This window comes from Oryctolagus cuniculus, chromosome 17, assembly GCF_051225735.1.
Source record: "Oryctolagus cuniculus isolate XC-2025 breed Fujian yellow rabbit chromosome 17, ASM5122573v1, whole genome shotgun sequence".
In the NCBI taxonomy this organism is placed as follows: Eukaryota; Metazoa; Chordata; class Mammalia; order Lagomorpha; family Leporidae; genus Oryctolagus; species Oryctolagus cuniculus.
Genome location: NC_142883.1, coordinates 3,016,833 through 3,037,375, shown reverse-complemented (window position 1 = coordinate 3,037,375; position 20,543 = coordinate 3,016,833). Strand labels below are relative to the sequence as shown.

At 66.3% G+C, this 20,543-nt stretch overlaps 1 protein-coding gene across 1 annotated transcript in view; it reads right to left on the bottom strand.

The window, feature by feature from the left end:
- The window catches only part of DNAH17 (dynein axonemal heavy chain 17), an 81,340-nt gene that overhangs the window by 31,922 nt on the left and 28,875 nt on the right, over positions 1-20,543 (bottom strand). Inside the window, exons 25-47 of the mRNA XM_070060216.2 lie at positions 19,797-20,045; positions 19,100-19,222; positions 17,681-18,028; positions 17,505-17,596; positions 16,795-16,921; positions 15,690-15,842; positions 14,662-14,787; positions 14,446-14,553; positions 13,425-13,556; positions 12,874-13,034; positions 12,224-12,380; positions 11,273-11,377; positions 9,760-9,917; positions 8,455-8,593; positions 8,142-8,369; positions 7,764-7,901; positions 6,122-6,254; positions 4,635-4,762; positions 3,742-3,890; positions 2,386-2,668; positions 2,125-2,298; positions 1,834-2,041; positions 1,273-1,438 (exon numbers count right to left, since the gene is read on the bottom strand). Coding sequence (XP_069916317.2) covers positions 1,273-1,438; positions 1,834-2,041; positions 2,125-2,298; positions 2,386-2,668; positions 3,742-3,890; positions 4,635-4,762; positions 6,122-6,254; positions 7,764-7,901; positions 8,142-8,369; positions 8,455-8,593; positions 9,760-9,917; positions 11,273-11,377; positions 12,224-12,380; positions 12,874-13,034; positions 13,425-13,556; positions 14,446-14,553; positions 14,662-14,787; positions 15,690-15,842; positions 16,795-16,921; positions 17,505-17,596; positions 17,681-18,028; positions 19,100-19,222; positions 19,797-20,045 — 3,785 coding nt within the window. The remainder of the gene's footprint in view (positions 1-1,272; positions 1,439-1,833; positions 2,042-2,124; positions 2,299-2,385; positions 2,669-3,741; positions 3,891-4,634; positions 4,763-6,121; positions 6,255-7,763; positions 7,902-8,141; positions 8,370-8,454; positions 8,594-9,759; positions 9,918-11,272; positions 11,378-12,223; positions 12,381-12,873; positions 13,035-13,424; positions 13,557-14,445; positions 14,554-14,661; positions 14,788-15,689; positions 15,843-16,794; positions 16,922-17,504; positions 17,597-17,680; positions 18,029-19,099; positions 19,223-19,796; positions 20,046-20,543) is intronic.

Here is a 20,543-nt window from a genome sequence, read left to right as displayed (position 1 = left end):
CACTGCTTTCCCAGGTGCACCAGCAGGGAGCTGGATGGGAAGTGGAGCAGCCGGGACTTGAACCGGTGCCCATACGGGATACCGGCGCTGCAGAAGGTGGCTTCACCTGTTGTGCCACAGCGCCGGCTCCGCCTCCGTTTCCTTCCTAGGTCACCTCTGGCCCGCGGTCTGTGTGCCGGCTGCACCCTGGGCGCCTCCTCTCCTCACCGACAGCCGGCCACCCTCACCGGGGGTTCTGGAGGATCTCCCGCACCCCGGAGTCTCCTTCAGCCGCCTCCCCAGGACTTCAGGGAGGGAACCCAGCGCTCGAGCGTGCCGGCGTGGAGGCCCCGTCTCGGGAACAGGCCACGGAAGTCTCAGCAAGTTTCCCACAGGCCGGTGAACCCCAGGGACATCAAGGTTCAGAAGGGGCTGTGGGGGAGCCGGGGCAGCCTCCTAGCAGAGCCACCGGGGGCAGGTCTCTGCGCCCCCACCCTACACCTGGTACGTTGTGTTCAGATGCACGGCCCTCCAGGGCCCCCCGGAGCGCTGCCGCACGCCCCTGCCCTGTTCACAGCCCACCGCACCCTCGGGCGTCACGGCCTGGCGCAGTGAGTCAGGGCCGTGCAGGGGGCGGAGGCAGGCACGGGGCAGACGGCTCTGCCCGAACGCCCGCTCTGGCTCTTCCTGGAGCGGAGACCCTGCCCCGCGCCTCCGTTTCCGGGGCTTCGGTCCCAGGGATCCCGGCGCGGCCTGACTGCTCGCTTATCTCACGCGGGGGCTGCACGGGATGTTCTGAGCTTTCCGAGCTGCAAACCTGAAGCTGCAAGCCGGGCTTCCCGGTGCCCCTGGGAGAAAACCGCTCTGTCCAGCCGCCCCGGCCTCACGCTCCTACCACATCCGCCTCCTTCGCTCGCGCCACGTGTCACACCCTCCTGCCACAGGGCCTTTGCACGGGGCCCTCTCCGCCCAGCACGCCTGACCCCAGAGGCCCCCCGGCCAGCCCTGACTCAGCCTCCGCTCCCAGCTGCCCCACGGCCTCCCCGGGATACATCCCGCTGGGCGTTTTTCCTGGGAGCTCGCCCCTCCCTCTGTAACGCACCCCCTCACCCCAGGGCACAGACACGTCACTGGCTGGGGGCCATCAGTCTGTCCCCCAGCCCACTGGGGGCTCCAGGCCACAGCAGCTGGCCTGGTTGCATTGCTAGGCAAGGCTAGGAGACCTCGATGTGACGTCTCCCGTGTCCTGGGCGTGCCCCAGGGCCCTGCAGCCCCGCCCCACAGCCGCCTCACCAGTGCCCGTGGTCCATGTGCTGCCGGATGAGGGTGTGCGGGGCCGCCGTCCCGTACTTGTCCACCTCGGGCATGTTCATGTCGTCAATGAAGTAGATGAGCTTCTTGGTGCCGGGGGGCCCGTAGTTCCTCCCCGACTTCTTCTCCAGCGGCTTCTCCAGGACCCCTGCAGAGGGCAGAGGCTCGGCTGCACCCGACGGAGGGGGCGGGGGTCTCCGGCACCCTGAGGGAGGGGGCAGGGGTCTCCAGCACCCCGAGGAAGGGGGTGGGGGTCTTCAGCACCTCGAGGGAGGGGGCGGGGGTCTCCAGCACCCCTGCCGAGGGCAGAGGCTCAGCTGCACCCGATGCAGGGGGCAGGGGTGGGGCCTGGACCCTCCCCGCTGCCCCAGGACTCAGTGGACCCAGGGCCCAGGGAGTGTAAATGGAGCTGTTGGAGGCAAAGGGGGGAAGAGGGAGGCTCCCGGGGGACCCGCCCCCTCCACCAGGTGCCTGGGCGCACGGGGCAGGGGTCCTGGCTGTGCCTCCCCTGGGGGACAGGCCGGTGGCTGTGCCCCCGCGCACCCTGCAGCATGGCCGAGGTGGTGTAGAAGTTGAAGGGCACGGCCTGCACCAGGTAGTCGTCGGTGCTCAGGCCGTCCAGCTTGTCGCCCATCAGCACCGACTTGCCCGTGCCCGCGTTGCCCACCAGCATCACCGGCCACGACTTCTCCATGAGCAAGTCCATGAAGTAGCGGATGCGCGTGGTCTCCGTGGTGTGCACCAGGGAGGCCTGGGGGAGGGCACGGGAGGGGAGGGGTCGGCAGGGCTGCAGCGCGCAGGGGCGGCCCCGGCGCCCAGGACAGCCGTGCGGACCTGCAGCGGGACGTCGGGGTCCAGCTCGAAGGTGGGCACCTTGTCCGTCCACGGCAGGAACTTCTTGGTGTCAGGGTCGATGTAGTAGTCGAAGACGGTCCCCTGTGAGGGGAACTTGATGGTCTTGAACTCGTTGATCCACCACCTGCTGAACTCCACCCGGTAATCCACAAGCTGTGAGAGACACGGGCCGGCAGGGGCTTCACCAGGGGGCGCCCGGGGGGCGGGGTGGGAGGGGAGCCGGGTGCCCGCCGCCCGCACCTGGTCCTGGAACATGGCGCCGCCGAAGGCCCAGAGGCAGGCGAACACGAAGTAGAGCTCGTACAGCTCCTTGGAGGAGTCGGGCGGCGCCGTCTTCTCCGTGAGCAGGCACTCGAGCAGGTACAGGATGGTCTGGATCACCGTGATCTCGGGCACCGGCGTGATCTTCTTGAACCCGAAGCGCAGCTTGTCCAGGCAGGTGGGCAGGTACTTGTCGAAGAGGATCATCAGGTTGGCTTTCTCCGACTGCACCTTGCGCCGCTCGATCCAGCTGCTCACCACCCTGGGCGGGGCGGGGGGCAGGGTGGTGGCGGCTGCTGCCCTGGGTCTGCCCGGCACCCCCCCCCGATCCCTGCCCCCCACGTGGTTCTGGCAGGGTGGCCGCCTGGGTGGCGCCGGGTCCACCAGGAGGGCGCTGGATCGGAAGTGGAGCAGCTGGGACACGAGCCAGAGCCCGTGTGGGTGCTGGTGCCACAGGCGCTGGCCTGACCCGCTGTGCCACAGCTCTGGTCCCCCAAAACGAGGGACTTGGACGGCAGCCCACGTGGCGCAGGCTTCCCTGGGGAGGTTTTATGCATCTGTCTATTTAAAGAATTTTCTATTTGAGGCCTATACCCGCTGCCTTTGGTCAAGGTTGATGGAATTAAAAGGGTTTAACTGACCCCAGGATCTGGGAAAACCGCTCTCGGCAGGGCTCAGAAGCCTGGCCAGGGCCCCGCCCCGCAGAGCTGGCCGGCGTCTGTGCCCCGGGGCCCACGCCACGCTCACACCGCGCCTGCACTAAAACAGAGCCTCGCTCCCTCCGCCGGCATCGGGAACGGCCCTCCCTCTCAGCCAGCTCTCCTTCCCGGCTCCCGGGCCCCGTGAGTGGGTGTCCCTGGGAGGGAGCGTCTCGCCGAGCCCTGTGGCGTCTGACCCAGCGCCCGAGGGAGGAAAAGGAGGCCGGAGAGGGAGGCTGATTGGCCCAAAGCGGCAGCATGTGCAGGGTGGGCTCTGAGCGTGGAACCCCACGCGTGCCCCTCAGGTCCTGGAAACGTGGGCTCTCGTCTGGGACGCTCCCTCCTGCTTGGCCAGCAGCCCTGGCCTCAGCCCTCTGGAAGTCTTCCTGTCTCGTGGCCGGGAGAGCCCCTCTCCCATCAGCACGTGGGGCTGGCACACACGTGTCACAGCCACCCGGCGACGGCATCACTGACTCCCGTGTCCGACCCCATCCTCTCGGCATCGCGGCTGCAGCGCCCGGCGAGGGCCCAGCACGCGCCGTTTATCACAGGACAAGCGAAGGCGCGGCTCTGAGGTCTCCCTGGGCCTGGCCTTCGCCCACCTGGCTCTGGACGCGCAAGCCGCAGCCGCACTCACGGGTTCCAGCCCAGGTCGGCGGGGTTGATGTAGAGGATGCCGGCCCTCGAGACGGTGGCCGGGGTGGCCGTCCGCAGGTGGCTGATCTCGAACACGAGCCTCATGGTGCGGTTCAAGGGGATGCGCTCGTTGCTGGCCAGGGTGAGCACCTGGCGGAGCCCGGGGGGGGGGGCTGTCAGCATCAGGGGCTCCCAGAGGCCTCGTGGTGGGGGCTCACTCCTGGAAGAGCCGGGAGCAGCCCCAGTGCACCCTGGGACAGAGTGACTTCCGGACGGGACCCACGGTTCTGACATTGAACTTGCTTTTATGAACCCTCACCCTTCCCCCACCCCGGAAATCCTCATCCTCCTCGAACCCTCATCGAGAATCAACTAGACAATTCCGGACGCCGCCTTGGCCCTCCAGGACACGGGCTGTGCCACCGTGTACGTGGGGGGCTGCTTTCTTTACCCTTAACCCACACGGCTGCCCCAGAACACACAGGACGGGGCTGTGCCATCCTGCACCACCCGTGGGAAACCTCTGTGACTGGCTTCTCCCGCGTGGGTCCCCCCGCCCTCCCTCCCCGTGACTGGGGTCTGCCCAGCGTCGGGGGGTGGGCATTGGGGCTGCGGTTAGGACGCTGCCGGGGCCCCTGCACCCCACGTCGGGTGCCTTATTCAGCTCCTGGCTGCTCCACTTCCAGTCCAGCTTCCCGCTAACACACCCTGGGAGGCAGCCGTGATGGCCCGAGTGCTAGGGCCCCTGCACCCACGTGGGAGACCTGGATGGAGCTCCTGGCTCCAGCCTGGCCCAGCCCTGGCCGTTGTGGGCACTGGGGGAGTGACCCAGCGGATAGAAGAATCCCGCTCTCGCGCTCTGCCTCTTAGGGAGATCCCCTGGGAGCCACGAACCTTATTGTCATCCATGACGGTGTTGAGGGACTCGATCCACATGGGGTCTATGTCCCCGTCCAGGACAATCCACTTGGGGCCGTCGTGAGTGATGTTGGCCAGGTCTCGCATGATGGTGGAGAACAGGCCTGGGAGGAGCAGGCGGTGTCACAGGGGCCAGGTCCCCCACAGTGCTGGGGGCGGGGGACACTCTCCTGTCACCTCCTGGGCCCGCCTGGAGGAGGCCTGCGCCCACGTCAGAGGGACCAAGAGGCCTCGGGGCAGGAGGTGGGGACTGAGCTCTCTCCCTCCTCCTGGCCCCTGGGGGCTCCTTCCACAACCTTGCCTCCACCCCTGCCCTGTGGCTGTCTGGCTCGCTTCCCGGCTGCCCCACGCCTGCACGCCCCGCACAGCCCCTCCTCGCTCGCTCTGCAAAGCTCAGCTGGGCGTCTTCAGTGTTGCATCAGGCCCCGCCCGGGACAACTGAAGCCCCGACCCTGCAGACGGCTCCATGGAGGGCGCGCGTCACAGGGAAAGGCTGAGCCAGGGAGAGGGACGAGCGGGCAGAGCCGAGGCCGCCCCACACGAGCAGCGTCAGGGCCCCCACGCCCCCTCCCGCAGGGGCCCGTCCTCCTGCATCCAGGAGCTGGCTGGTGAAGGGGTGGCCCCCACTCACAGCCGCTCCTGCCCTGGCCCCGTGTGCCTGTGCTGCCTGTGGCTATCAGAGGGCCCTCAGATGGCCCCGGGATCCCTGTGTGGTGCCATCGTTATGTACCGCCTGTTTGCCTGTCCCCCTTCCCCCCCCAGCTCAACCACGAGTCCTCGTGTTCTCTGGAGCCTGGTGGGTGTCAGGAATGCGAGCACACTGAGCGCAGCAGCCAAAGGTGCAGCCCTGGGGCCACAGTGACCAGCAGGTGCAGCCCTGAGGCCACGGTGACCAGCAGGTGCAGCCCTGGGGCCACAGTGACCAGCAGGTGCAGCCCTGAGGCCACGGTGACCAGAAGGTGTGGCCCCTGCCACCATGGCGACCAGCAGGTGCAGCCCTGAGGCCACAGTGACCAGCAGGTGCAGCCCTGAGGCTACGGTGACCAGCAGGTGTAGCCCTGGGGCCACGGTGACCAGCAGGTGCAGCCCTGGGGCCACAGTGACCAGCAGGTGTGGCCCTGGGGCCATGGTGACCAGCAGGTGCCCCTGCCACCATGGTAACCAGCAGGTGCGGCCCTGGGGCCACAGTGACCAGCAGGTGCAGCCCTGGGGCCACGCTGAGCAGCAGGTGCGGCCCTGGGGCCACCATGGCGACCAGCAGGTGCAGCCCCTGCCACCATGGTGACCAGCAGGTGCAGCCCTGGGGCCACGGTGACCAGCAGGTGCAGCCCTGGGGCCACGGTGACCAGCAGGTGCGGCCTTGGGGCCACCATGGCGACCAGCAGGTGAGGCCCCTGCCACCATGGTGACCAGCAGATGCAGCCCTGCGGCCAGCCTCGGCCCCCCAGCCCCCACCCTGGTACCGTCTTTCCACTCCCGGGTGGCTGGGTTGATGATGCCGAAGAGCTCGTCACAGGTGACGGCCTTGGGGTCCAGGTCGATGGCCACCGGCTTCCTCTTCAGGTTTTGGTAGGTCTTGTTGAGGGACCTGAGGACCTGGCACAGGGTCCCTGTGTGACTCCCCGCCTGGAGCACTCGCCCCAGGCCCTTCAGGGAGCACAGCGGGGCACCTGACCTCGCGAGATCCAGGATGGCTCGTGGGGGGCCCCTTACGTAGGCAGAGACCGACCATGCGCAGGACACGGGGCTCAGCGGCCAGCCGTGCCGAGCCGGAAAGATCCGCCCCCTGAGCTTCTTGCTCACTGGACAGGTGACCCAGCTCGCGGGAAAGCGTGGCGGGGAATCCCATCCACACCCCTCCACCTGGACCGGGCGAGTTCAGGGCCCGGGAGGAGACCTCGTGTGTGTCCCAAGGGGCCTTCAGAATGGTCACGGGCAATGCTCATGGAGAGAGCGATGTGTGGATTCCAAGATGTGTTTGCGCCAAAATAAGCTCATCTGTCACCTCCATCATTCCAGGGACTTTTCGAAGAACCCTCGTACATGTTCACTTCTAGAAACTTGGGTTTGGGGCCAGCACTGTGGCACAGCGGGTAAAGCTGCTGCTATGGGGTAGCCGGTAAAGCTGCCACCTGCAGTGCTGGCATCCCATGTGGGCACCGGTTCAAGTCCCGGCTGCTCCACTTCTGATCCAGCTCTCTATTATGGCCTGGGAAAGCAGAAGAAGGTGGCCCAAGCACCCTACACCTGCATGGGAGACCCAGAAGAAGCTCCCGGCTCCTGGCTTTGGATTGGCACAGCTCTGACCGTTGTGGCCATTTGAGGAATGAACCAGCGGATGGAAGACTTCTCTCCTATCTCAAACTCTCACTTTCATTTTTTTATTTATTATTTATTTATTTTTTGACAGGCAGAGTGGACAGTGAGAGAGACAGAGAGACAGAGAGAAAGGTCTTCCTTCTGTTGGTTCACCCCCCAAGTGGCTGCTACGGCTGGTGCTGCGCTGATCCGAAGCCAGGAGCCAGGCGCTTCCTCCTGGTCTCCCATGGGGTGCAGGGCCCAAGCACTTGGGCCATCCTCCACTGCACTCCCGGGCCACAGCAGAGAGCTGGACTGGAAGAGGAGCAACCGGGACAGAATCCGGCGCCCCGACCAGGACTAGCGCTGCAGGCGGAGGATTAGCCTAGTGAGCCGCGGCGCCGGCCTCTCACTTTCAAATCAATTATTATTATTAATTTTTTTTAAAGAAACCTGAGTTCACACAGTTTCTGTCTTTTACAAAGAACTTGCTAGGCGCGTCCACTGCTTGCTCTGTCATGGGAAGGGTCTTTGACGACCGAGTCAGGGCCAAGCTCCGCGCTCGGCTGGTGTACAACCCCCCAGTGCTGGTGGATGCCAGGCAGGAGGGTGGGGGCCTCGGGGAGGGAGGCGACGGACAGGTGTGCAGGGGAGGCGGGAGGAGGGCCTCATCTGTGGGACCAGGACCTGTGGCCACTCTCCCGTTCCTGACTCCTTCTGGGCTGGGGGCACTCCCAGGATGCACTGGGGGGAGTCCGTGGTGCGGGACAGGGGAAGGCCCCCAGGCCACCCCGCCGGTGCGCGTACCTGGGACTTGCCGCTGCCCGCGTTGCCAATGACGAACACCGAGTGCCGCACCTGCAGCAGCTCCTCCAGCTGCACCACCTTCAGCACGAAGCTGTCCTCGGCCTGCAGCCTGAGCTCCACCACGCTCTGCTTGATGACCTGGCCAGGCACAGACGCGCGCGCAGGCGGGAGGTGGTCTGTGCCCCGCCCTGTGCGACCTCAGGAGGGGGCGGGGTCAGCGGCTTCACCCTCAGCCGCCTCAGCCCCAGGCCAGGTGACCCCCAGCAAGGAGAGGGCAGGGCTGGCCAGGGCGAGAGAGGCGCGGCCGGTGGCTCCAGGGGGTTTCTGGCAGCAGCGTGTGACCCTCGCGCCCCCGCCCCGGCGCTGGGGAACGGCTACCTTCTCGAAGTTGAGGTCTCGCTTCCGAGGCACGTCCAGCGCCGGGAAGAGGTCCCCGATCAGCCCCATGAACACCGGGAGGTCGTCGGTCACGATCTTGGGGATGTTGAAGTCCCGCAGCGCCCGCATGAGCACCTGGTCCTCGGCGCGCGTGGGGTCCCCCCTCTTCAGGGAGCCGGCCACCACCAGCACGGACTTGATGGCCCGAAGCCCCCAGTCGTAGTGGTCCTGCGGGTCGTGGGGGCGGGCGTCGGGTCGTCTTCCAGGGACTCAGGCGGGGCCGCCCTCCCCTGCCCGCCCGCCCGGCGCGCACCTGCTTGGAGAGCAGCTCCTTGCACAAGGTGTAGAGCGTGATGAACTTCCGGGCCAGCAGGCGGGCTTCCAGAAAGCCCTCGGCCACCAGCATGATCTCGCAGATGAGCTCAAAGTCAGGGACCACCATCGCGCAGGGCCTGCGGACATCGCGGGGACATCGCGGTGGCTGGCTTCTTCCTCTCCCCACCCCCACCTGGACATCGCGGTGGCCTGCCCCACCCCCACCTGGACATCGAGCTGGCTGGCTTCTTCCTCTCCCCCACCCCCACCTGGACATCGAGGTGGCCTGGCTTCTTCCTCTGCCCCACCCCCACCTGGACATCGCGGTGGCTGGCTTCTTCCTCTGCCCCACCCCCACCTGGACATCGCGGTGGCTGGCTTCGTCCTCTGCCCCACCCCCACCTGGACATCGCGGTGGCTGGATTCTTCCTCTGCCCCACCCCCACCTGGACATCGAGGTGGCCTGGCTTCGTCCTCTCCCCCACCCCCACCTGGACATCGCGGTGGCTGGCTTCCTCTCCCCCACCCCCACCTGGACATCGAGGTGGCTGGCTTCTTCCTCTGCCCCACCCCCACCTGGACATCGCGGTGGCTGGCTTCTTCCTCTCCCCCACCCCCACCTGGACATCGAGGTGGTCTCCCACACCCCCACCTGGACATCGAGGTGGCTGGCTTCCTCTCCCCCACCCCCACCTGGACATCGCGGTGGCTGGCTTCTTCCTCTCCCCCACCCCCACATAGACATCGAGGTGGCTGGCTTCTTCCTCTGCCCCACCCCCACCTGGACATCGAGGTGGCTGGCTTCTTCCTCTGCCCCACCCCCACCTGGACATCGCGGTGGCTGGCTTCTTCCTCTCCCCCACCCCCACCTGGACATCGAGGTGGTCTCCCACACCCCCACCTGGACATCGAGGTGGCTGGCTTCTTCCTCTCCCCCACCCCCACCTGGACATCGCGGTGGCTGGCTTCTTCCTCTCCCCCACCCCCACATGGACATCGCGGTGGCTGGCTTCTTCCTCTCCCCCACCCCCACATGGACATCGAGGTGGCTGGCTTCTTCCTCTCCCCCACCCCCACCTGGCCCTCTCCACCGAGCGGTGGTGCACCCTCAGCTGCTGGCTTCTGGGGCTTGGCGCCAGGGTCCGGCCCACCCTCCCCACCTCCAAGCCTGAAGCTTCCTTGGCTCCACCCGGCCCTCCGTGCACCAGGGAGCAGGTGAATTCTCACACAGGGACCTCTGGCCCTCGCCGGCCTGCCACCCGCCTCTCGCCCTGCGCTGGCTCCTGGGCCCTGCGCCCCACACCTGAACAAGGCCTTCAGGTTCTCGGGCAGCTCGGTGCGTCCGGCGTAGCCAGGGTTCATGGTGATGAAGATGCCGACGGTGGGAATGAGGCTGATCATCTCTCCCAGGAAGTTGAACGTTTTCTTCTTGGCTCGGATGGCGTCCTGGACACACTTCACCTGAGCGGCAGGGACACGGACGTGTCGGCGGGGACAGCGCCGGGGCCCGGGGGCGCCCACGTCCCGGCGTGCGGCTGAGGACTTCCGGGGTGCCCCCAGCTTCTTTAACACCAAGCCTTGTCATCCTGAGAAGGCTGTCGGCGCACACGTGGTTGTGAGAGGTAACGCAGGGGAGACCCTGGGTGGCCTGCAGCCGCGACCCCACACTGACACTGTGCACCGCTGTGGTGTGGAATCGCAGCCGGGGCCCGGCACCGACGCGGCGCAGCCTCTCCTTGACCCCTGGCAGCTGCTGCCTGTGATTCTGTCACGTCCCGAAGGGTGCAGCGGGGTGGGCGGCACGCGCTCCCCGAGCTGGGCTTTCCCACGCGGCAGGCTCCAGAGGGGCGCAGGCTCCTCGCCAGGCGGAGGGGCCCTGTTGCCACAGTCTCTTCCTGGCCAAGGCCCAGCCGAGGGTCTCCTGGGAGGCCACATCTACACCCGCAGGGACCCGCCTGCCTTTGAGTCTTCGTGAGGACCGCAGAAGGGCTGCACGTGTCCAGGACACCTCCTGAGGGCGCCCGAGACTCAGGGAGGCGACCTCAGCGTCGGTCTGCGGTGGTGCAGGAGCTGGGGCTGGGCGGCACTTGGAATCCTGCACCCCCCCAAGCCCCCCCAGGGCTCTGTTCTTCTTCTGAGTCCACAAACATTCAGTGTCTAAAATGCGGTGCCTAGAAATCCCGGGGGCTCGCTCGCCGAGTTCGAGGTGGGGCAGGGACTCTGTGGACGTCCCTGGGGCCAGGGAGAGGGTCCCCGGCTGCAGACAGCGCTGGCCGCACGGGGCGGGGGGAGTTGGCCACCCACCGCAGCCTCTGCCTAACTGGGCTCCAGCCCTGGACGGGTGCTTGAAGGTGGAGGGAGGGGCACACAGAGGGCGAAGCCGGCCGCATCGCCCCGTGCCCGCCAGCAAGCCCGCCGTCATCCCCGCGTCCCAGATCAGCACCGAGCAGGCTGTGGTCTCCGGCAGCCCTGCTGGCTCCCCACATCCGCCCCCCTGCAGCTGCAGGGGTGGAGGGAGAAGAGAGGAGGGCGGTGACGGCAGCACCACCCACACCCTGACTTCCTTTTCCTTTTTGAATCTCAAAGTTGAGATTCAAGCAGAACCCCGCCCCCACCTTCCCCCCCACCCCCCCTGCCTAGGCAGGCTTTAACACAGCTCCACGGATCCCCCATCCGTGTGTGGTTACACGTGTGCTACGGCTCCCGGGGGTCCGACCAGGCTGTGGGACCCCCGAGCCCAGGGCCGGGCCTCCCCCTTCTCCGTGCCCTGCAGCTCCAAGGGGCCATGTGTGGGCAGGGCGGGGCCTCCGCCGTACCTGTACGGCAATCACAGACAGGACTTCCACCGAGATGCGGTTAAACTCGTCAAAGCAGCCCCAGGCTCCGGTCTGGGCCAGGCCCTTGTAGATGTTTCCACAGGACTGGAAGGCGTGAGATCAGGGAGGAGCCGGTCAGAGAAGGGGAGAGAGGGCGGCCGGCCAGCAGCGGCCTCCCCCTGCCCGCACCGCCGTGACTCCCGGCTGAGGGGTGGCTGTGGGAGCTCCCTTCCTGGAGACGGTCCACCCTGCACACTGCTGGTTCCTTAGGAGCCACCCGGGCCCAGGGAGACTTCCTGCAGGTCCCCGACAGGAGCGCAGACGGGACACCTGCGTAGACACCAGCCGTCCCTCGCTCTTTGGATGCACGTGGGGGTGGGGCAGTGGGCGGGCGGTGGGGGGCTGGGGAGCTTCACTGCTGGACAGCCCCCAGCTGGGCAGTCGGGATCCTTCACCGCTCACGTGTGGGGTCCCGGGGGCACCCGAAACCCCTCCTGGGGGCTGCGCTCTAAACCCCGGGGACGGGTGGGCTGTCGGCCTTGATGGGGGCCGGGTAGCAGGCCTGGAATGGGGCCTCTGCACCATGGGGTATGGACACAGGAGGGAGAGGGGCCCCCTGCAGACACAGGTCCTGACCCCAGTGGCCCCGCCCTCCCTCCTGCCCCCCTCCCCCATCCCAGCTGGGCGCTGCCCTCACCCCACAGTGCCCACTTTGGTCCAGAGGCCTCATCACTGGGCAGTCTTAGGACAAGGCTGAGAGAACCTCTCCAGGCCAGGGCCGGGCGTCTGGGGTTCGTCTGTCAGCCCCAGGGCCTCTTCCAGCAAGACCCTGGCAGGGTCACCCTCTGGGAGCGGGGACCTTCGCCCCGGCCCAGGGTTCTTCTGTCGCGAGAGTGCCCCACGGGACCCATGTGGGGGCCTCTGGCCCCGCCCCCAGGCTCGGCCGCATACCTTGTAGTCCATCTGCTCCGAGCAGTTGAAGACATACACCATGGTGCCCAGGGCCCGGCCCAGGTCCTTGGTGGTCTCGGTCTTGCCGGTGCCCGCGGGGCCTGCGGGGGCCCCACCCATGATCAGGTGGAGGGACTGGGTCAGTGTGATGTAGCACCTGCAAGGGGCGTCGCGTCACCGGGGGCGGGGACACCTCCCCCCGCCCCCGCCCCTCCTTCCTGTGCTGCCCGTGGGATCAGGCACCTGCCGGCCTCGGGGTTGGGAGGAGGCAGGAAGGACTTCGGAGGGGACCGAGGGACAAACAGCACGGGCATGGCCACTGGGGCCTTCGGGGCTGCGGGCCCTGCTAATGCACCTGTAATGGCCATGACTGCGGCAGCCTGGCCGACGAGGGTTTGCCGGGAGGCGCTGCTGGTCTGAGCCAGTGAATAAACTTACTCAATGCTCCCCACCACCACCCTCGCTTTTCAGGCCCTCAGGGAGGTGAAGTGACCGTCCCGCGGCCACACAGCTAGCGTCGGGACGAGGACCCGGGGCACAAGGCCAGCACGCGGCACGGCCCGGCGTGGACGCGGTCGCTGGCTCCTTTCATCCCTCAGCAGCCGAGGTTCGGGTCCCGCAGGGGCTGCGTGGGGGCAGGTGGCCCTCACCTGTCTGTGAGCGGGGTGATGACCAGCCGCGGGGTGTTGCCCAGGTACTCGTAGGAGTACTGGATCTGGGCGTCGCAGATGTTGGCGAAGCAGTGCCTCTTCTCCTCGTCCCAGCGATGCCGGAGCTGGGACTGCCAGGTGAACGCCTGGGAGCTCTCCACCTGCGGAGCCGGGGCCTCCGAGTCAGCGGGGGCGGGGCGGGGGGCAGGGAGGCAGGGAGGCGGATGCAAGAGCCACACCCGACCCGGGAAGGCCAGCCTGCCCCAGGCCTGCCGCAGGCCTCCAGGGCCTCTCCCTGGCCCTTCTTCCCCTCCAGCGCCCACACCCAAGCATGGGGCTGCCCCCGCGGAGAGCGGCGGCTCCTGCTTCCGGTTGCTGAGTGTTAGTTACCGGGGTGGGGCATTGGCGAGGGACTGGGGGGCTGGGGGGGTGGCTGCCCACAGCCTGAGCATCTCCACCCCAGGAAAAGGGAAACACAGGGGCTGGAGCTGCCGGACCCACGGCTGCGGACCGCCGACCCCAGTGCATTCCCCCGCCGGCAGCGCCCGTGCCTTGGCGGTGATCATCTTGGCCACCACGTCCCGGGCGTGCACGTCGATGGTGCAGACGGTCATGATCTTCATCCTGTCGCCGGCATTGAGGTTTCCGATGAGCAGGGTGATGAGCGCGTTCAGCTGGCTGATCTGGGGGCGACAGGCACCTGTGCTGAGACCCCGCGCGGCACCAGCCCCGGGCGAGGCGCTCTCCGGGCTTGGCTCAGCGCTGGGGCTGTGTGGGCCTTCGGGGAAGACCACCGCGCTCAGATTTGCAACAGTGAGGGGCAGGAGGAGCTCTGCATGCCCCCCCACGCGCTGGGGTGGGCTCCGCTGGGGTCCGGCCCCTCGATGGAGCCCGCGGAGCTGCTGAAAACGAAGCCACAGAGGAATCTGGACAGCAGGGGGAGGGGTGACAGCTGATCGGAAACTGCTGATCGGTGAACTCTCGATCACGCCCGGTTACACCCACCCAGAAAGGCCAGGCGGCCACGTGAAACACCGACGGGTCCTGGCCTGGTGGAGGGGCCTCGGCTAACGTTCCCCTCTGCTGTTTCAACAAGTCACCTCTCATTTCTTTCTTTTTTTTTTAACATTGAATTTTTTTTTAATTTTTTTTTGACAGGCAGAGTGGACAGTGAGAGAGAGAGACAGAGAGAAAGGTCTTCCTTTTTGCCGTTGGTTCACTCTCCAATGGCCGCCGCGGCCGGTGCACCGCGCTGATCCGATGGCAGGAGCCAGGTGCTTCTCCTGGTCTCCCATGGGGTGCAGGGCCCAAGCACTTGGGCCATCCTCCACTGCACTCCCGGGCCACAGCAGAGAGCTGGCCTGGAAGAGGGGCAACCGGGACAGAATCCGGCGCCCCGACCGGGACTAGAACCCGGTGTGCCGGCGCCGCAAGGCGGAGGATTAGCCTAGTGAGCCGCGGCGCCGGCCTCCTCTCATTTCTAAACTGAGGAAGAATCTCCTTGCAGACCTGGCCGGCAGCAGCACTGCTGGCGCCGGACAGCGCTGAGCCCCGGGGCTGCCGCACACGCACCTGCTTCTTGTTGTAATCCTTGATGGCGTTCTCGTAGCCCTCCTCCAGCCTCGCGAACGCCATGCCCACCTCCGTGGTCCACCAGATCTGCGTGCACGTGAGCGCCACCTGCAGGCAGGGCGCCCTGGTTCACCGCTGCCCACACCACCAGGTGTGCAACCTGCTGCCCAGCCCCGCCCGCCCGCACGCCGCGCCCCCTGACCCCTGACCCCTGACCTGGGCCGGGTAATCGAAGATCCACTGCTCCCTCGGCTTCTCCTCGTACGTCACCACGGCCTCGGGGATCTCGTGGCGGAGCGTGGCGCACATGCGGTCCAGTACTCGGTTCAGCCAGACTTCCACCTGGGGACGGCAGTGGCTTTGACCACACGGGGCCACGGGCACAGCTGGCTCCAGGGACTTGCTTGGTCACTGGTGCCTGTGGTCTGGCAGGGAGAGGAGCCCAGGTCTTTACAAGGTGGGAAAATGATCCACCTGCAAACCGCAGGTGCAACCCGGGCAACACTCGGTGCCTCAGGGGTGGGCAGGGCCTGTTCCTCGGGCAGCACAAACACCATCCTGGTCTGGTCCTGCCCAGGCAGCCGCAGGCTGGGGCTCGAGACCCCACAAACCAGCATCGGGCTAACTCTTAAGTTGATTATTTCGTATGGGCCTGGGAATGATGCTATAAATATCCAAATGACCCCTGGCAGAAAGAAAAAAAAGGTTCCCCACCCCCACTAGGTGATCAGGGACACAGGTGACAATTCCTGAGTCACAGAAGGAGGGGTGCCAGAGAAAAATCTGGAAGGGCAGGGTCCTGGCGCCACTGCCGACGTCCTGTGCCTGGCAGGCTCTGGGGAGGGGCGCCTCCACCGGCTCCCAGGGGGCGTGGGGCAGTGACGGACTGTGCATGGCACACCAGGCGGCCTCCCGACAACAGATCCTGTCGCCAATGCGGAATGCTGCTGGGAGGGGCGGGGCTGGGGGCAGGCCGACCCCCGCCCTCCAATGCCGGCGCTGGCAGGGAACAAGCCCTGCCTATCGGACCTTGGGGAGCAGCCGGCCGTGGCTCCTCACCTTAGAGAGCCGCCTCACGAGCCCCCTCCTCCCTCCTCCCGCCCCTCTTTGTTCAAGATGCACCCACCCTGCTGACAGGTGCCGTCCTGCGAGGGTTCTAGGGAGGAGGAGGAGGGGAGGGCCGCGCACCGGCGGCTCGGCAGGTGTCCCTGGTCAGAGTGCGTGGCCCGCCCCGCCGGGCTCACCTGCCCAGAGAGGTCGCATTCCTGGTCAAAGTCCACGTACTCGTCCTCCTTGCTGTACATCCCGAGGCCGGACTTGAGCGGCTTCTCGTCGGCGTCCAGGCGGAACTTGAGTTTGCACAGGCTGTCGAAGAGCTTGGACAGGTGGCGGCTCACCTGGGGGCGCGGGCCACGTGGAGTTACGCAGAGCGCGAGTTAGAGAGAGGGAGAGGAGATCTTCCATCTGCTGGTTCACTCTCCTGATGGCCACAGGGGCCAGGGCCGAGCCAGGAGCTCCACTGGGTCTCCCACATGGGCGCAGGGGTCCAAGCTCTTACGCCATCCTCTGCTGCCTTTCCCAGGCCACCAGGAGGGCACTGGATCGGAAGTGGAGCGGCCGGGACACGAGCCAGAGCCCGTGTGGATGCCGGTGCCACAGGCGCTGGCCTGACCCGCTGTGCCACAGCTCTGGTCCCCCAAAAGGAGGGACTTGGACGGCAGCCCATGTGGCACAGGTTTCCCTGGGGAGGTTTTATGCATCCGTCTATTTAAAGAATTTTCTATTTGAGGCCTATACCCGCTGCCTTTGGTCAAGGTTGATGGAATTAAAAGGGTTTAACCGACCCCAGGATCCGGGAAAACCGCTCTCAGCAGGGCTCAGAAGCCTGGCCAGGGCCCCGCCCCGCAGAGCTGGCCGGCGTCTGTGCCCCGGGGCCCACGCCACACTCACACCGCGCCTGCACTAAAACAGAGCCTCGCTCCCTCCGCCAGCATCGGGAACGGCCCTCCCTCTCAGCCAGCTCTACCTCCCGGCTCCCGGGCCCCGTGAGTGGGTGTCCCTGGGAGGGAGTGTCTCGCCGAGCCCTGTGGCGTCTGACCCAGTGCCCGAGGGAGGAAAAGGAGGCCGGAGAGGGAGGCTGACTGGCCCAAAGCCGCAGCACGCGCAGGGTGGGCTCTGAGTCTTGCCGTGGGGCTTGTGCTGTGTTCCGGGCCCCGGGGCAGTTTCTGGCATGGAGGACCTGCTGGAGGTGATGCGAGGATGTTCGCCTACACGGTTGCTCCATCCTGGGGCTTCCCAGGCACGGGAGTGGACACCCCCGGACTCGGGGCACGGCCTGGCTTATCCTACCTCCACGGGGTCATTGCCGTTGGACAGGATGTCCAGCAGGTCAGCCGAGGAGACGAAGTAGAACCTCGGGAAAGCCAGCCTCTTGGTCTCCAGGTATTCTGCCAACGCCTTCTCGCACACGGCCAAGCTGGGGGGGGGGGGGGGGGACAGCCGCCAGTGCTGCTGCCGCGAGCGCTCGGCCAGGCTGTCCCAGCTGCACCCCGGACGGCGGCCCTGGAGGCGGCCGGCTTGCTGTCTGCGAGTTTTGTTTTTGTTTGGAAAGCAGAGCGAGTGAGTGAGCGCATGAGAGCCCCCAGCCACGGGTTTGCTCCCCAAATGCCTGCAACAGCCCAGGCTACACCAGGCCAAATCTGAGAACCGGGAACTCAACCCGAGTCTCCCACGTGAGTGGCAGGGCCTGGGGCCCGGGGGCCGGCACCGCTGCTCCCCAGGGTATGTGTTCGCAGGAAGCTGGAACCCGGAGTGCAGCCTGGACTTGAACCCAGGCGCCCGGGACGCAGGTGTCTTCACCCCGTGCCGAACCCGCGCCCCCCACGGGCCCAGAACTTCCAGCCGAATGCTGCTCCTGTTTCTCTGCCAGCCCCAGCGCTGTGGGCAGGAGGGTGCGCCGACTCACCTCCGCGGCCCGTCTTTGAGGGCGAAGGCACCGTGAACCCAGCACCCAGCACCGACGGGCGACGCCCCCTCCCGCGGCCGCGCGTGGGACCCACCTCTTCTTCAGGGCCTCGAGTTTGTCGTAGAGACCCGGCTTGTTGGTGGCTTCCACCACGTTTGGCGTCTTCACCGCGTCCTCCATCAAGGCCTGGGCGGGGCAAGAAGGGTGGCGGGGCGTCAGGATCCCGGCCCTTTCTGGAAGGAGACGCGGGCGCGGGAGCCGCCGGCGCACCTTGAACTCCAGGTCGATGTCGTCGAAGCGCTTCGAGTCCTCGGGGAGCTGGGCGCGGATGTCCTCGGAGCCAATGAAGATACTTTCCAGGTGGCTCCAGGTCCTCTGCACCTCGAACCAGATGGAGATGACCGAGTCCGCCGTGGACAGCTTCTGCTGCCAGCTCGTCACCTCCTCCAGGAAGTGCGACAGGTACTTGGACATCATCAGGTTCTGCAGCTGCACCTGGTTGTCCTCCAGCGTCTCCACCAGCACCTCGTCCGACTTGAGCATCATGGTGCCCGTGCGGGGGTGCGGCTCATGCTCGAACTCCATGGTGGTCCAGGTGCTGTCCAGGGTCTTCAGGACCTTCCGGGGGACACGGGAACGAGGCCGTCATGCACCTGGCGTGTCAGGGGCTGAGGGCGGACCCTGCGTTCTGCAGGCACGGCATGACATACTGACGCCGCTCACCCACCGCAGGCACCAGGAGGCGCCGAAGCAAATGGACGTCCCCCCACTGCCGGCGGGACCGCCACAACCTGGCAGATCCACACACGGCAAAGTCGCTCAGCCACGCACACCATGCCAGTGTGGACAGGCAGATCCACACACGGCAAAGTCGCTCAGCCATGCACACCAGGCCAGCGTGGACAAACCACACCGGTGCCAGGTCAGCCAGAGAAGCCGCACGCAGGAAGCCAGCGCCGGATGAGAGCCGAGGGTGCTGCTCCGGCACAGCGGCCACGACAGCCTGAGGCACTCGGCGAGGGCACCGGGCGTCCCTCTGCTGCCTACGAAGTTCCCAGGTGGGAGAGGCCCTCGGCGTCCGGGACCGACTGGTTCTCATCACCCAGGCAGGAGGCCCCAAGAAAGCCGCCCCGGCACTTCCTTCTGCGCCACTCACTGCCGCCTGTGTCCTCACGCCGGCTCCTGAGCCGCCGTGCCTGTACCAGCTCATCCTAGAAGCCTCTTCCCTGCTGACCCGCCCACGTCAACTCCACGCTCGAGCCAGCAGACCCCGCCCCCACACAAGGGCACATGCAGAATCCTGCCTCCCCTCCGACTGTTCGCGTGAACGTCTCAGATGGGGAACTCTGCAGCACGGACGGGGTCAGCCCGGAGGAGGCTGGAGGGGAGGGTGGGGGCGGGGACGGCTCAAGGGCGTGGGTGTGCTTTTGTGCTGCTGAAGACGTCCTGGGGCTGGCACCGGGGCAGGTAAAGCTGCCACCTGCAGTGCCAGCATCCCACATGGGCGCCGGTTCAAGTTCTGCCTGCTGCACCTCCGATCCAGCAGCAGGAGAGAGAACCGCATGTTTTAAAGACACAGTAAGTCCTGGGCGTGTCTGGGAGGCTGCTTTGCGGGTGCAAGGGGGAGGAGCCCCCCACCCCACCCCGTGCAGAGCTGGGGGCGGCGCCCGGCTCGGCCCAGGAGCCCACCTTCTCCATGCCCGACTCCTTCACGGCCTTGTCCACGATGTTGCGGACCTCGTCCTCGTACTTGTGCAGGTTCAGCTGCAGCAGGTCCGCCAGCGTGGTCTGGTCGGACATCTCGAACTTCACCTGGGGAGAACGGGCACGCGCCGTCAGCCTGCTCGGCCCGGACGGCCGGACACCGCGCTTCCCCGAGAAGCAGGGGGCAGGCGGCGGCCACGGCCACAGTCGGGGGTGGGCAGCCACGGCCACTGCAGGGAGCGGGATCGGGGTGGGGGGCAGCCACAGCCACAACGGAGGGCAGGTGGCCGCCAGAGTATTTGGCTCGGTGTTTGCTGGCCGTGGGAGTGAGCCTGTTTGCTTCGGCAGACATCAAGGTCAGCGCCTACACCTCGCGGATACCCCAGGAGAAATGTGGCGCCAGGACTGCTCCTGGGGGGCGTGGGGACCCTGGGGCAGCTCCGGGGGCATTCAGCTGACCGCAGGGCCGGCTCGCTCGTCGGCAGGGCCCAGTGCAGAGCGATAACTGACGGCCCCTGTTCAATGACCACGCAGGTTCAGACGGTGACGGCAGAGTTAGTTAAGCGTGGCCTCCCTGAGCTCGGAGCCCTGTGTGTCACCGCGCTGGCGGCCGCCGCGTCTCAGCGCCCGGGCTCGGCGGCAGGGCCGGGCACCCTCCCGCCTCCCGCACCTCCCGCGGTACCTGGGTGGCCTGCGTGAGCTGCTGCCAGTGGCGGTCGCGGATGGCGGGGTTCTGCAGCTCGCTCACGGCGCGCAGGGACGTGATCATGTTCTTCACGGTGTTGTCCAGCCCCACGAAGGCGTCCCAGGCCTTCATCTCCTTGTCCAGAGACCGCACGTCCTTGGCAAACTTCTTGCAGTCGAGGTCCATCTGCTCCACGTTGATGTCTTTCCACTTGGTGGTCTTCCAGTCGTCAATGCTCGTGTTCACCTGAGACAGACACGGCCCCGCTCGCGGCACGGACAACCCGGGAGCCCGCCGGGCCTCCCCGCACCTGCCCTCCGAGAGCCACGTCCAGGGAGGACTGCTCAGAACAGAGTTCGGGACAGCGGTTGGATGCAAGAAAAAAAATTCAACACTTGTACAAGGGTCAAGGGTACTGCAAGGAGTTTGTGGAAGGCAGCGTTAGAAGTTTATTTTGGTGCAAAAACTGAAGAAACGCACACAAATGCAGGATCCTCAACAAGTTCACGATAAATACGTACGCTGAGAAAGCTGCACGGGTTTCGACTTTTTTTTTTTTGCACAAAAATAATCATTAAATTCTAATCCCCATGAAATTTTGACATGCCCTTGTGTCACAAAAGATACAACGTACAAGAAGTTAAAAAATACTTTGGTGGGGCTGGCGCTGTGGCGTAGCGGGTAAAGCCGCTGTGGGTGCCAGTTCGAGTCCCGGCTGCTCCACTTCCAGTCCAGCTCTCTGCT